Here is a 12,928-nt window from a genome sequence, read left to right as displayed (position 1 = left end):
GATATTATATTCGTAGTTATAAAGCTTATAAGATATATATATAATCCCTCCGCGAAGTATATAACTATATTAAAGCGTATCTTTCGATATCTTAAGGATTCTAAAACGCTTACTATTATATACTCCTACTTACTAGATCCTCTCTTTAGATTCGTTAATATAGATTAGATAGAGAAGTATACAGACTCTAGTATATCTATATCCGGCTTCCTTTTTAAGCTTATAAATAGTATAATTACTTAGGCTTATAAAAAGTAAATATACGTTACTCTTTCCTCTATAGAAAGTAAGTATATAGCTATCTCTTTAGCTATATAAGAGATATTATAGCTATAGCTTTTCTTTAAGAAACTTAATATAGAGTCCCTTTTATAACTTCCTACTATAATCTATAAGGATAACTAAGGCGCTATTTACCTTACTAAAAGCTATAATTTATACTAACGAACGAAGTATATTAACGTTAAATACTATTATATTAGAGACTAGGTCTCTAGAGGGGTATATAAATTCGTTAAAATCTCTACTATAGAGTAGGCCGTAGATAGCTTTACTAAGCCGCTATAGCGAGTCTAATTCGAGAGGTTTCTATATCTTTTAGGTATAAAAAAGCTCTGATTCAATAGCCATTTAACGGCTCTTCAACAGCCTTTATAGCGAGCTTAATTCTAAGGGTTTAAACACCTTTTTAAGCTCAAAAAGCTATATTAAGGCGTTATTAACATATTTATATAATCACTTTTTATGTTTTTCATGTTTTCAGGCATTACCTCTTGGGTAAGATTGGTAGATCGAGGTCTAGGGGGGTATTAAGATAGCTTAGTAGTTTAGCGCGTCTCACCAGCGTAGTGCGCGCCCACGTACACCACCTTCGTAGCTTAGATAGGCACCTCTCACCAGATTCAATCTCACTATTCCTTTCTCCCCTCTTTTAGGTCTGCTACGTTCTCCCAGTAGCATCCAACACTTACTTATCTAGTGGCAACCTATAATACCTTAGGTGCCCTTAAGACTGTTCACCTCGCGGGAAGGTCGAACTCTAATTTTCACGTGACTATTCTGTTATTTTGTTTTGATGTTGTATTAATCCAGAGACTGGACTCTTTTTTTGCTGCTCCTTACCGCCTACAGATTTCCCGACTGTAAACACCAAAAACTTATTAAGAAGTTCTCTTTACCACAACACCTTTATCTAGATCATAATATCATATGCTTCCTGAAGACTTTGTCGGATTATAAGCAGGTCAAGTTTTAGAAAAAGTTTTAAAGGGTGGGTGATTTATGTATGGAGGACGGGTAGATGCTAGATCGCGGACTTGAAGAATTTGAAGTGTTGAGTCGGAATGCAAGGGCAGACTCGTAGTTCATGGAAGTCAACCACTTTCAAAAGGACGACCGTAATAAATCCAAATATTGACCTTGGTCCTTACTACTATTTCGATCCTAGCGAGGTAGACAGTCTAAAGACACTCTGATACCTTCTGTCCGAGACACAGAAGACAGCAGTTGAATCCGTTCCAAGCTCCCACGGTCGCCGAGCCACCGGATCTGAGAAGGAGTCATGACAAGAGACATCCATCGTTCGATCAATTTCGATCCGGACTACATCAACTCCTGAGCAGTTGTACACTCCTTCTGTTCTCGAGAACAGTAACACGACGCCTCATTTCCGTAAAATGTCCGTCGGGGGGTAGTAGCCGAGACCATGACTCCCGAGGGAGGAAAATGTACCTCCCGTGGGTTACAGATAAAGCGGACTAACCAGATAGAGATGGACGAGTTGATAGCCCGGTACTTTGGTCGGGGTCTGCAATGGTGTCAAGTTCAAACAAGGTAAATGGCAAGGACGTGAGTTCAGAGTTGAGTTGGTTGACTTTGGACGTGGTTTCCCGCATCAATCCCTATTATGTTTGTGATTCTGTGCGGAAAAAAGCACGGTCCTATTGTATTCAAAATTGAGATGGCTTTTTTTTTTCTCGCCTGAGGATGAGCCATGCGGGGGTTTTTCTTAATCAAGAAGAAGCCACGCCTTACTTCCTCTTGGTATCGTTCGCCAAAAAAAAAGAGCAAGAAAGAGAGAAAAAGAAAAAGGAATCGCGAGGCGAGCCATAAGATTCCTCTACTAGATAGTAGCCAGCGCTAGAATCAGCCAAAGCCGACTTGTGTCCGTTCATCAAGAGTCTGCACTTTCACCCTTCAGAGCGAGGCAGAGAGACGGGACTATACTCAGAGTGCATCGCATCCTGCCTCCACCGCAGTTCTGCATTGGTCATCTCCAGGGGCCTATTGCCTCTCCTTCCAGACAACAGACCCCGATCTATACATGTAATGGAGCGTGCCACCGCACACGCACATCGTTTCCAAAGCATAATCGACCATACTCTCGCCTGCCGACCAACAATTCCATGGCAGAATGGCTTTCCAGAACTTCTTCAATCCCTGCCCTGCCTCGAGATGAAACCCTTTCCATTCGTTGGCTGAGGGGAAGGAACCCTTATCGTCGCCTCTTGGCAATCCTGTGATCTCTCTCCAGCCCGGATCGGGAACTGGGCTCTCTGTTCGGCGAGATCACCGTGACGAGCTTGTCAGACGGAAGGATGCTAGCTCAGTTGTACTAGACTTGTAGACTAGCTAGTCGCAACCAGTAGTCATTGTTCATACTGTCGTGACTCCGCTAGTGATGCACTTGTAGTCTTGTACTACCCTTCAGTCGGGTACCACCTTGGAGGGTGGGACTCAGTACGCCATTACCTGGTGGGCTGGTAGTACTTAGTTTGAAGTGAGTAACCTACATGGGGGGCCATGGGCAGCTCATGTCTGACATAAGCCTTGCTGTGTGGACGCCACGCCGGTAGAGTTTCCATCAAGACATCTTGGCAAGACTCCTCTCCCGCGCCAGAGCCGTGTGCTTTTATTTATTTTTTTTGGGTTGTCGTGCAAAGTTGCGATTCACTCTTGGGTCTTGCGCGAAGAGGCCCGTGGGGAGAATGTGGGGACCTTGTCAAGCCCAGCTCAGGCTTGGACTGGAAGTTCTCAATGTGGAGATGGAGCTGGTGGGTGCAGCCCTCTCACATGGACTGGGGACTGTTTGATTTTCCATGACCGGATCATCCGACTGACTTTGTTCCGGGATTTAGGAAGTGTTGCTGAGTAATAGTAACACAGGAGTCAGTACTCAGTAACTCACGAGTCACTACTCACTTACTATTTAATACCGAGTACTGACTCCGTGCTACTTAGTCTCACTACTTGGTATCTTACTACCGTTGAGAAAGAGTCATTGTTAGTGGTTGATCCTCACCTCTAGGCTCTTTCTCTCCGCTTTCTAGAATACCGAGATAGAGCCGATCATTCGTTCTATAGAGTTAATTACCGTAAGAGACTCTAGGGGTGAATGTCCAACAATACCTCCCTTACAGGTAGGCCACGGTACCTCGTGGGACTGGGCTCCCTTCTATCTGGGGCTTGGGCATGGTCATATGACCGGGCAGCCACCAAGTGCACGAGACAGAAATGGAGCTTTCTCACCCGAAACATGTCCCGTTGTCCACAGCCCTGATTCAACCAGGACCGGTGACGGACCGAGTCTAGAGGCGTCGTTTGTGATGGGAGTTTTGCAGTCCCGAGTCCGGAATGTTTCCATCTTTGAGGAGCACCGTGATATATCTTTGAAGAATGAAGGCGTGATGATCTACATAGGGTGACTCATTATGAATGTTCCGATGAGTGCACTCCTCGACTCGGCACTGTATGTAGATGGTAGTCCATGATCCATCTTGGACTCAACAACAATAGATGATGAATATGTATGTTGCGGTCGGTAGATTCGGTACCAATCATCAGATTCAACTCTGGTCGGCTGCTGTCCGAACTCCATGCACCCACCAGGCACCGAGCGGCACCGGTCTTTCCTCCCCCCAGCTCCATATGTTCCACCCGCGGGCTTTCTCTTCTCTCCACACATATTCGTCATCCAGGAGACTGAGAGGAGAGGGCGAGTCTTAGTAGAAGGCAGCTGATCCGGCGAGTTGAGATTCATCCGCAATTCAAATGTACTTTGACGGGGTTGGTTTTCCATGGCTCAGTGGTCAGCGATCTTTCAGTGCCGTGTTATTCGCAGACATTGAGCCATCTCAGCACAGGGCCCTTCTACACCGTGGAATGCACGATTGGCATCACGCAACATCGATCACGCGGCACTGTAGTAGTCGTAGCAGTAGGAGTAGTCGCGACTCTAGTGTTGCAGACCGGACTTCCAAGCAGCTTCTCTAAGCGAGACATTCATCATCCATGACCCAGACACGTTCCTTGGTTCCTTGGTTCCGTGGGATCTTCCAGCCGCGCCCAGAAGCCCGGGGAATGGGAGAAGGCGGCCCAAGCCCATGACTATTACTCCAAAGGGAAATTGGATCGAAGACTGGATGACTTCCTTTGTCCTCGGCACTGGCTCCTCCTCCCGCTCAAGCCTTTCTGGGCGGTCCATCTTCCGTGAGATCCTACGCGGCCCAGTCCTGGTGTAACTTTCCACTTTCCCCTCTCTTCCCCCGGCTTGGAGCTCCACTTTTCCCGCTGACTCTGGTCGAATCAGGAACGAGAGGAACTCCTCTTCGGTTAGACCCGAACCAGGGGCGGAACTATCAGATGGGTTCCATTGGATCACTGGGCCTTTCCATCGGTTCAGCCCGATGGAGACCCAAAAGGTCGTGTCGGGTTCGAGGACGGCGCTCCCGAGTCAGTCAGCGAGCCGATGCTCACTGGTCACTGCCCACTCCCAACTGACCAACATGGAACTTTTCCTTTGTGCTCTCGTCAGACTCGTGGGCTGATGCAGCTGGCCGGATCGGCCGGCATCAGACGGACGATGGTTGGTTCCGTATTGTTCAACCCCGACGAACAAGTCGACCAGTTCCGGCCTTTGCCTGCGGATTGGCGACAGCAAACCAGGCCCCTCGGTCTCTGTGATGCCCCCCCGCCCCCCCCCCTCTCGTCCCGCCTCTCTGCTTCTCATCTGCTTCTCCTTCCTCTCATCTCGACTCGCTCCTTTCGTCTCTCAGGCCTCCCGACCGGGTTTTGCAGACCCTCAGAATGTATCATCGAAGGAGCCACCGCCAGAGTGGAGACGAGCAGGTGAGGAGTGCTCACGGCTCACGGCTCGCTGCTACGAGACAGGCTCGACCAAGATTCGAGGCACCACCACCGTGGCCCCTACAGGACTCAGTACTCACTGACTCAGTACTCACTCACACCCGTCATCACTCCCCCGGATCTTCCCAGATCTTCCTCCCCCCGGTCACTCCTGCTTCCTGCTGCTCACCGAACCCCTCGAATCGGGTTGGTGCTGAAGTGTCCTACCAGTTCCTCCCTCTCTGGATCTCGGGGTGTCACCCGTTTCCTTGTACCCCGTGGGACCCCAGACCCCAGACTCCAGACTCCAGAACGTAAAGGGATTGTGTGACAGTGCCTCTTCCCCCACGCAAAGGCCCTCGGCTCCCCGAGATGTGAATGTCAGAACCGAAGGCGTTGGGCGGATCCCGAAACTCTGTCCCACACGGCATTCTTGAGTCTCACAGCAGATGGGAAGACATGGTCTTGGGCACTGCAAACCGAGCCCGTCAACTGACCACCGGCCTTCCCAGTTTCTGCTTTCCCTCTTGCCTTTTCTTGGACACGCCGAACCCTGCGGATTGGCTCATGGGCGCCTCCGTCCCCCTCAGCCCAGGTGGGAGCGTGTGCACCACACGGATATTCTAGAATGTTACCCTCCTGGGATGCGCTCCCGGGTCCCTCGTAGGATTCTTTCGTAGGAGTTCGATGCAACTTTGCCTGTCGGACGACCTTGGCATCCCGACGAATCATGCCGGATCGCAAGACAAGAGCCTCTCCAGTCCTGTCTGCGGCCGCGCAGATGGGAGTCGAGGGTCCGGTAGTCCAGTCGTCCCGCGGGAGGGACTATCCTTCGCCCCCCCCCAGCACGCTTCGGCTTTGAGTGCCACTTGCCGATGGTGTGGGCACTGGGCAGAGCATCAGCCCGCGGCCGTCAGATCAGCTCATCCTCTCCTCGCCGAGTTCTGGCCCGCGTGTGACTGATCTCGGGCCCATCCATGTTCCACGATCCACCGTTCACGTGGATCTGATTTGATGAGCGATGATAAATGTCCGTCTCGGTTCTGGGGGAACTTCCCAGAACAGACAAAGCATCGCATCAATGGCCCTCCCCCCACCCCTCTCCTGAACCGAGCTCAGGACCACGTATCACTGCCCGAGAAAAAAAAAGGGTACCGGAGATGATGCGTGTGGAATCTCCCTCAGATCGGGAGATTCTTGCATGCGGCTTCGTGGTGGCAACCCGAAAAGGCGCGCGCAAAACCTCGTCGACATCGGTCTAATATCGGTCAAGCAGGGCAATTAGGGTTCTGAGGTCGTACAGAACCTAGCGTGCCCTTCAACCCTGTCGGTCAGCGCTAAGCAGGGATTGTAGAGGAGCACAGAGAAGCACTCTATCTTTCCCCTCCTGAGACCAGTAGATTCTAGATACCCGCTATTCAGCATGATTCTCAACCGGGAGGTTCCCAATCTTGTGCGATGCTGGACAGTCTTGATCGTCGTCTGCTCGTAGCAGACGGTGTGTCAACGATGGAGATTTCCACCTATCTATCACCCCTCAACCACGGCTCTACTCACGCCCCCAGCGCCAAGTCAACGCCGACGCGTAGGACCAGACGGCTTCGCTGGGAGCCACTAAAGCTTAGTGGCGCTCGCTAGCGTTGGTGCACCGGTTCGACCAAGATATGGTTTGAGGAGGTCTCGAACAGCAGTAGTGGACTACCACTACTACTGTAGCAGTTAGTAGTTGGTCCTGGAATAGTGTCCTGACGCTGTGCATCGCCCGTGATCATGCGCATCACTTCCGAGTCTAGCCTTGTTGGGAGGTCAAGCGTGCGTGCGAGAAGTCTGTGCTGGTATCGGCCATCCTTGTTGGTTCGTAACTGCACGTCTCCGGGGGACCCCCAGCAGACGTGATGATTGGAGCCCATCCCGATGCAGAGCACGGAGCAGATTCCCTCATCCGGGGAAAGTGTGTCTGGCATGATTGGCGCTAGACCCCGGAGAGAGAGAGAAAGAGAGAGAGAAGACAGGGAAGTGCGGGACGGAGAAGTCAGAAGTGCAAGGGAAAATACGAATGAAAATCCAAAAAAAAAAAAAAAAAAAAAACACTAAACAGAGTCAATCGAATGTTAACCCGAGCATGAGCACGAGAGGGATGCGAAAAAAGTCAAAACAGTGTGGGGAAAGAGCAAGCAGCTACTGCAAAGAGGTAGAATGGCACACACTGACTACTCCTAAACGAGTGGTGCCTGGTTTTGTGTGTGTGTGTGTGTGTGTGTGTGTACCAGCCCCAAAGTAGATTGTCATCTCAACTATATAACCCACGCTGACCTGCCCCTCGCCCAACACCTGATCTTCCCCAGGCTCGTCGATCACTTCTCAGTTGTGGTATCTTCCCTCCCACACTCCCTCCTCCTCCATCGACAGTGCTCATCTATCCATCCATCTGTATCTCCACCACCCAGTGAACAACTTCCAGCGCGCAACAACAAGATGGCGATCAGTCAGTCGGTCGTTGGCCGTGCCAACGCCGAAAAGGCTCACGGTCTGATGGGTATGCTGCAGAACCCCTACGTCTTCATGACTTGTCTATTCGCATCCCTGGGATGTATCATGTACGGTTACGATCAGGGTGTCATGGGTCCCGTCCTGGTCATGGAGAACTTCAAGAACCACTTCCCCTACTTTGACGGCTCCACCATTCAGGGTTGGCTCGTGGCCTCCCTCGAGCTCGGCGCCTGGGCCGGTGCTCTGATCAACGGTGTTCTCGCGGACCGCATCTCACGAAAGTACGCCATGATGGTGGCTGTCATCATCTTCACCGTCGGAACTGGTCTGCAGACCGGTGCCCAGACGCCGGCCTACTTCTTCGCCGGTCGTATCATCGGTGGTGTGGGGATTGGTATGTTCAGTATGGTCATCCCCCTCTACCAGGCCGAGATTGCGCCTCCCGAGCTGCGTGGTTCGCTGGTCTCGCTCCAGCAACTATCCATCACCATCGGTACCGCCATCTCCTTCTGGCTCGACTACGGTATGCAGTTCGTCGGTGGCAACAAGTGCAACCCCGAGGGCATTGCCAACCCTTACCTCCCCGACAACTCCTACAACTCGGCACAGAACCACGGCCACACCTGTCTCGGCCAAAAGACCATTGCCTGGCGTCTGCCCCTGGGTCTGCAGATCATCCCTGCCTGGATCCTCTTCTTCGGCATGTTCTTCTTCCCCTTCTCCCCCCGTTGGTTGATGATGAAGCACCGTGAGGAGGAGGCTCGCGCCGCACTCTCCAAGCTCCGCCGTCTCCCACCCCACGACCCTCTGCTCCAGGCCGAGTTCCTCGAGATCAAGGCGGCCGTTCAATTCGACGAGGAGACCGAAGCCGAGCTGGTTGGCGCCGGTGGTGCTCTCGCCCCCTGGAAGGCTCTCTTCGCCCCTAATATGTTCAAGCGTCTGGTGCTCGGCTGCGGTACCATGATTTGCCAACAGTTCACCGGTATCAACGCCGTTCTGTACTATGCTCCCCAGATCTTCGGCAGTTTCGGTTTCTCTTCCACCAAGACCACTCTCTTGGCCACCGGTGTCACCGGTATTCTGCAGATCATCTTCACTCTCCCCGCTGTCGGCTTCCTCGATAAGTTTGGCCGTAAGACTTTCTTGATCGTCGGTGCTACGGGCATGTTCTTGTGTCACATTGTTGTGGCTGCCGTCGAGGGTGTCTACAAGCCCCAGTGGGACAAGAATGAGGGTCTGGCCCAGGCTCAGGGTTGGGTTGCGATTGCTTTCATTTGGCTGTTTGCCGTCAACTTTGCCTACTCTTGGGGTATGTTTAACGCCTTCTCTCCTTCCGTCTCGTCCTCCACGATCACGCAGAATATGCTAACATTCCCTTCTTTCTCCACTCACTAGGTCCCGTCGCATGGGTGTTGACCCAGGAAATCTTCCCCAACAGCCAGCGTTCCCGCGGTGTCGCCATCGTCGCCTCCACCAACTGGATGTTCAACTTCATCATCGGTCTGACTACCAAGGACATGCTCAATTCCATGAAGTACGGCACCTACATCTTCTTCGCCATCTTCAGTGCCCTGGGTGGTTTCTTCATCTGGAAGTTCGCTCCCGAGACCAAGGACAAGACGCTCGAGGAGCTGGATATCTTCTTCGGTGGTGCCAAGGAAAGCATTGCGGAAGCCGATCGTATCCGTATGGAGCGCATCTATGCCGACCTGGGTCTGGCTGGTGTCGAGACCGTCGAGGATTTCAAGGGCGAGAAGCACCCCGTCACTCAGGAGGTTGAGGCCACTCACCACGCTTAGATAGGTGTTGGATGCCTTCGTAATGGGTTGAAGTGTTTTTTTACCTTCTTTTCGTTTTTGAGATACCTTGGGGGCGGCGAGATGGAAATGTTCCCGGGTTGATGGAATGGTGGCTGTGACGGAGGGGTTTTTTAATTACTGACACACGTCGCCACGAATGTAATGGATGAATATGAGATGGTGATGCATCTTGACGTTTTCAGAGACCTGATACTTAACAATCACTTTCTCGTAGAGCTGTAGCCATGATGCTTTGCTTTTACTACCTCAGACTCATACGCGCCCGAATCTACAGAATTATTCCACCATCAACACACTACCCAAACCACGTATGGAAACTCGCAAGGGAAACCTACTACATCAATAGACTTCATTCTCGTGTCAACCCCCGGGTGACGCACACCCAGACGACCAAGCCATTCTAGCGCCCCCACCACTCTTTCATTCAAGAGTCCTCGCCATCTTCACGTATCCCATAAATATAGTACATGACTATATACCCATGCCCTGGACAGTGAGCACCGCACCACAAACATCAACCACCCGACCCCCACAGGCTGTGAAGTCTGGACCTCTCCACATACGCATCCGTATCCGCATCCGCATCCGCCTCCCCACATCCCCACACCCCCACGCCCTTCAGGTCGGGGACAGCCGATCGAAGCATGCAGCCTTTGAAGCTGGTGCCGGAGTTCTCCCGTACAGAACCTTGGACTCCACCGCGGCTACTGACTTGCCCGAGACCTGCTTACTGGAAAGATGGGTCGCTGCGTATGCTCGATACTCGGGTGAGTTGGTGAGATGAGAGTGATGAGTTACCGGGTTTCGGGCGGTGGGTCGTCGTGTGGATGTGTTTTCACACTAGGACTGCCCAGGGACAGTGGATTGGAATTGCGTGGGAATGTGTACGACGCGATGGGGGTAGGGATTTTGAGAGAGATGGAGAGGGTCGAATATTTGATGAAGGTACATATTCTTCCAGGTTCAAGCTGAACGTCAGATAGACTGTCGAGATTATCGAACCGGTCGTGGGGATGGCTGGTGACTTGTTCAAGTCTGCTCATTATGGCGTTATATGCGTGGATGTGCAAAAGTTCGAGGCAAGGCTTGTGAGTTTTGCTTGAAGCGTGATCATGGACCATTGACGGGTATGGATCCTAGCTGGTGAGACTCAGAATAATTGGAGTTAAGGTCTGAATGGATAGATCCACCCTTGTCACGTTCTCCCGTTCTATATCAATCAATAGGTTTGGACCTAGTGAGATTCATGTATGGTTAACAAGAAATTCAAGCCGCAGAGAGTGCTTAGGAGAAAATGTCAGCTGGGTGTTTGCCAGTCTAGCTTAAGAATTATCTCTCGAGCGTTACTTGACTCTCACTCGACTCTCATTGAGATTCTTGGGCACCATGAAGTCTTGCCTTCCCCTGGAAATGCGTTCGTGTCTATTCATTATGTTGAACATTCAATACATCTGAAATATTATCTACTGCCTGCAATATTATCGTACCCGAGTGATGAATACTCCATAGCTGGAACTACAATTCTGCTGCTACGATCAAAGTAATACTCGAGCATCGTATGCTGAGAAGACGCATGGAGGATAGAGTAAGGCAAGGGATCAAACAGATCTCTGTAAGTCTCTCCTACAGCTACTGCATTGGTTATCACCTCCCGATCCTGATATTCATACAGGTAATCGAATCGGCCAGCCTTTCGCTTGACTCCCGTATCTTCTTTCTCTTTTTTTCCCTTTCCGACAGAGGAGATTCAAGTCTGACCTCATCTTCAACCGTTCGAGACAGACAGCTGCCTACCTACATTTTGGCCGGACACATATTCCCATACCTATTCCTTTGAGTCATTTGGTGCTCCGACTCTGACTGGTCTTCATCTGCGTCGACAACTTCGGATTTGGCTCATTTCGAATATCATTTTAGCTTCTTGAACCATCTCCGTCTAAGACGAAGATTGCTTCATCCGGAGCAGACCTATTCTCTGACCTGAACATGTAATCACCTTGTCTCGTCTTCCCTTCCATCCTTTTATCCTATTCTTGTCGACATTCTTACTTTTTGTTTACTGACACCTGCTTCAGCAAATACTTACATCGTACCAAGCCTCACAAGTCACTGGGCAATTGACTACAAAAACATCTCTATCGCTACCCAACCCCCAAGCATATTCCACAGCAGACACGCCTCACGAAGAAAAGCAACGCCCTCGCTGAACCACCCAGTCCACCAAAAACCAAAAACCATTAGACCAGGCTGTAATTGGAAGGCCCGTGAACCTCCAACCTATCTCACATCATCGTAATTCGCACTGCAACACATGGAGAAATCATTCGCGGACACGGATCGAAAATACGGGTTCACAGGTGATATGTCCATTACCCATCTATGGCAACAGTGGACCGGTCTCCGATTCGAGCGAGGTCATCCGTCCGATGCGGAGAGATTCGTCTACGACTTCATCCAAGCGAAGCGAGACCTCGAGATGGAGCTCGGTCACTCGGTCCCGGCCTGGGTTGAACACCACCAATTCATGAGTGCGGTCTCGGCCTCTCGGGCCGGAGGCGTTCTTCTCCAACGGCCCCCGGCGCAATCGACGGGTGGTCTCGGCTTCCAGAATCTCAAGAAGGGGGAGAAAAACATTTATACTGCGTTTCTGAAAGCTTGCTGGTAAGCAGCTACGCTCGATGTGAACTAGATTGGTTCACTCCATGACTCATCGCCGTGTGTGGTGAACGGCGCTGCTCTTTAGGATGATGGACACTAATTTTATACTGGATCTCGCGTGGCTTTTCGTTTTGTTCCGTGGCGTCATCTAACCGGACATGGAGAAGTTGGCGTTTCCAATAAGGATTCCAACATGGACTTCTTTTCGTCGTATTACTGCGAGTATGGATGCATGCTTTTTGCAGTGAATGATACCGAGCTGCTCGGTCCTTTTCAGCATTTCAAATCAATACGTTGCATATCAGGGTGCTCATTGCGTAATGGCTAGACACGATCCTTCAACTAGCTTGGATCCAGCAGCGGTTACGCCTATTTTTTGGCCGCGGAGGCGAGTCTCCATGGGGAGGCTTGCTCTTGATACTGAGATCCATTACGCGGATTCTTGGCTGATTACGGCTTAGAAAGTAATTTGAAACCTAGAAGACATCGCTCTGGATACTTGGCTGAGTGCTCGGATGAGTGCTCCTTTCTTAAGAAGATTGGCAGGAGTACACCCTCGCATAAATTGCGTCGAATGTATGCATCAGAGAGGGCCTCGAGGCAAGATATACATATATCATTTCACCCATTGCAGATGAATCATCTGCTGAGCATAGGATGCTGTTTCCCCGGAGTTGCTTCACACCCTGAATTCAAGTGAGGCCGTTTCACCAAGATAGGTCTGCCTTGAATCACATCTCAACCTGTTTTGTTAAGACATTGAGTCATCGCGATCGTCAAGCCTCATGTCCATCGCTCGCCTGTGGTTTGGTTCGGAGACAAGACGCCTGATCATG

The 12,928-nt window shown here is 50.8% G+C and overlaps 3 protein-coding genes across 3 annotated transcripts; 2 read left to right on the top strand and 1 right to left on the bottom strand.

The window, feature by feature from the left end:
- Positions 1-4,234: 4,234 nt before the first annotated feature.
- Positions 4,235-5,856, bottom strand: N7539_000477 (uncharacterized protein; the record flags this gene model as incomplete). Its single annotated transcript, XM_056930081.1, has 4 exons — positions 4,235-4,724; positions 5,143-5,205; positions 5,400-5,556; positions 5,622-5,856. 4 exons carry the CDS (start codon positions 5,854-5,856, stop codon positions 4,235-4,237), a joined length of 945 nt encoding a protein of 314 aa, XP_056794374.1.
- Positions 5,857-7,599: 1,743 nt separating this feature from the next.
- N7539_000476 (sugar porter family MFS transporter) lies at positions 7,600-9,413 on the top strand (the record flags this gene model as incomplete). Its single annotated transcript, XM_056930080.1, has 2 exons — positions 7,600-8,923; positions 9,010-9,413. The coding sequence occupies 2 exons, from the start codon at positions 7,600-7,602 to the stop codon at positions 9,411-9,413; spliced, it is 1,728 nt and encodes a 575-aa protein (XP_056794373.1).
- Positions 9,414-11,745: 2,332 nt separating this feature from the next.
- N7539_000475 (uncharacterized protein) lies at positions 11,746-12,099 on the top strand (the record flags this gene model as incomplete). The annotated part of the gene is made up of 1 exon (XM_056930079.1): positions 11,746-12,099. The coding sequence occupies one exon, from the start codon at positions 11,746-11,748 to the stop codon at positions 12,097-12,099; it is 354 nt and encodes a 117-aa protein (XP_056794372.1).
- Between the last annotated feature and the right edge of the window lie 829 nt (positions 12,100-12,928).

The sequence above is a fragment of the Penicillium diatomitis genome, assembly GCF_028827545.1.
Source record: "Penicillium diatomitis strain IBT 30728 chromosome Unknown utg000001l_segment0_segment0, whole genome shotgun sequence".
In the NCBI taxonomy this organism is placed as follows: domain Eukaryota; kingdom Fungi; phylum Ascomycota; class Eurotiomycetes; order Eurotiales; family Aspergillaceae; genus Penicillium; species Penicillium diatomitis.
This window is presented reverse-complemented; position numbering and strand designations above follow the sequence as displayed.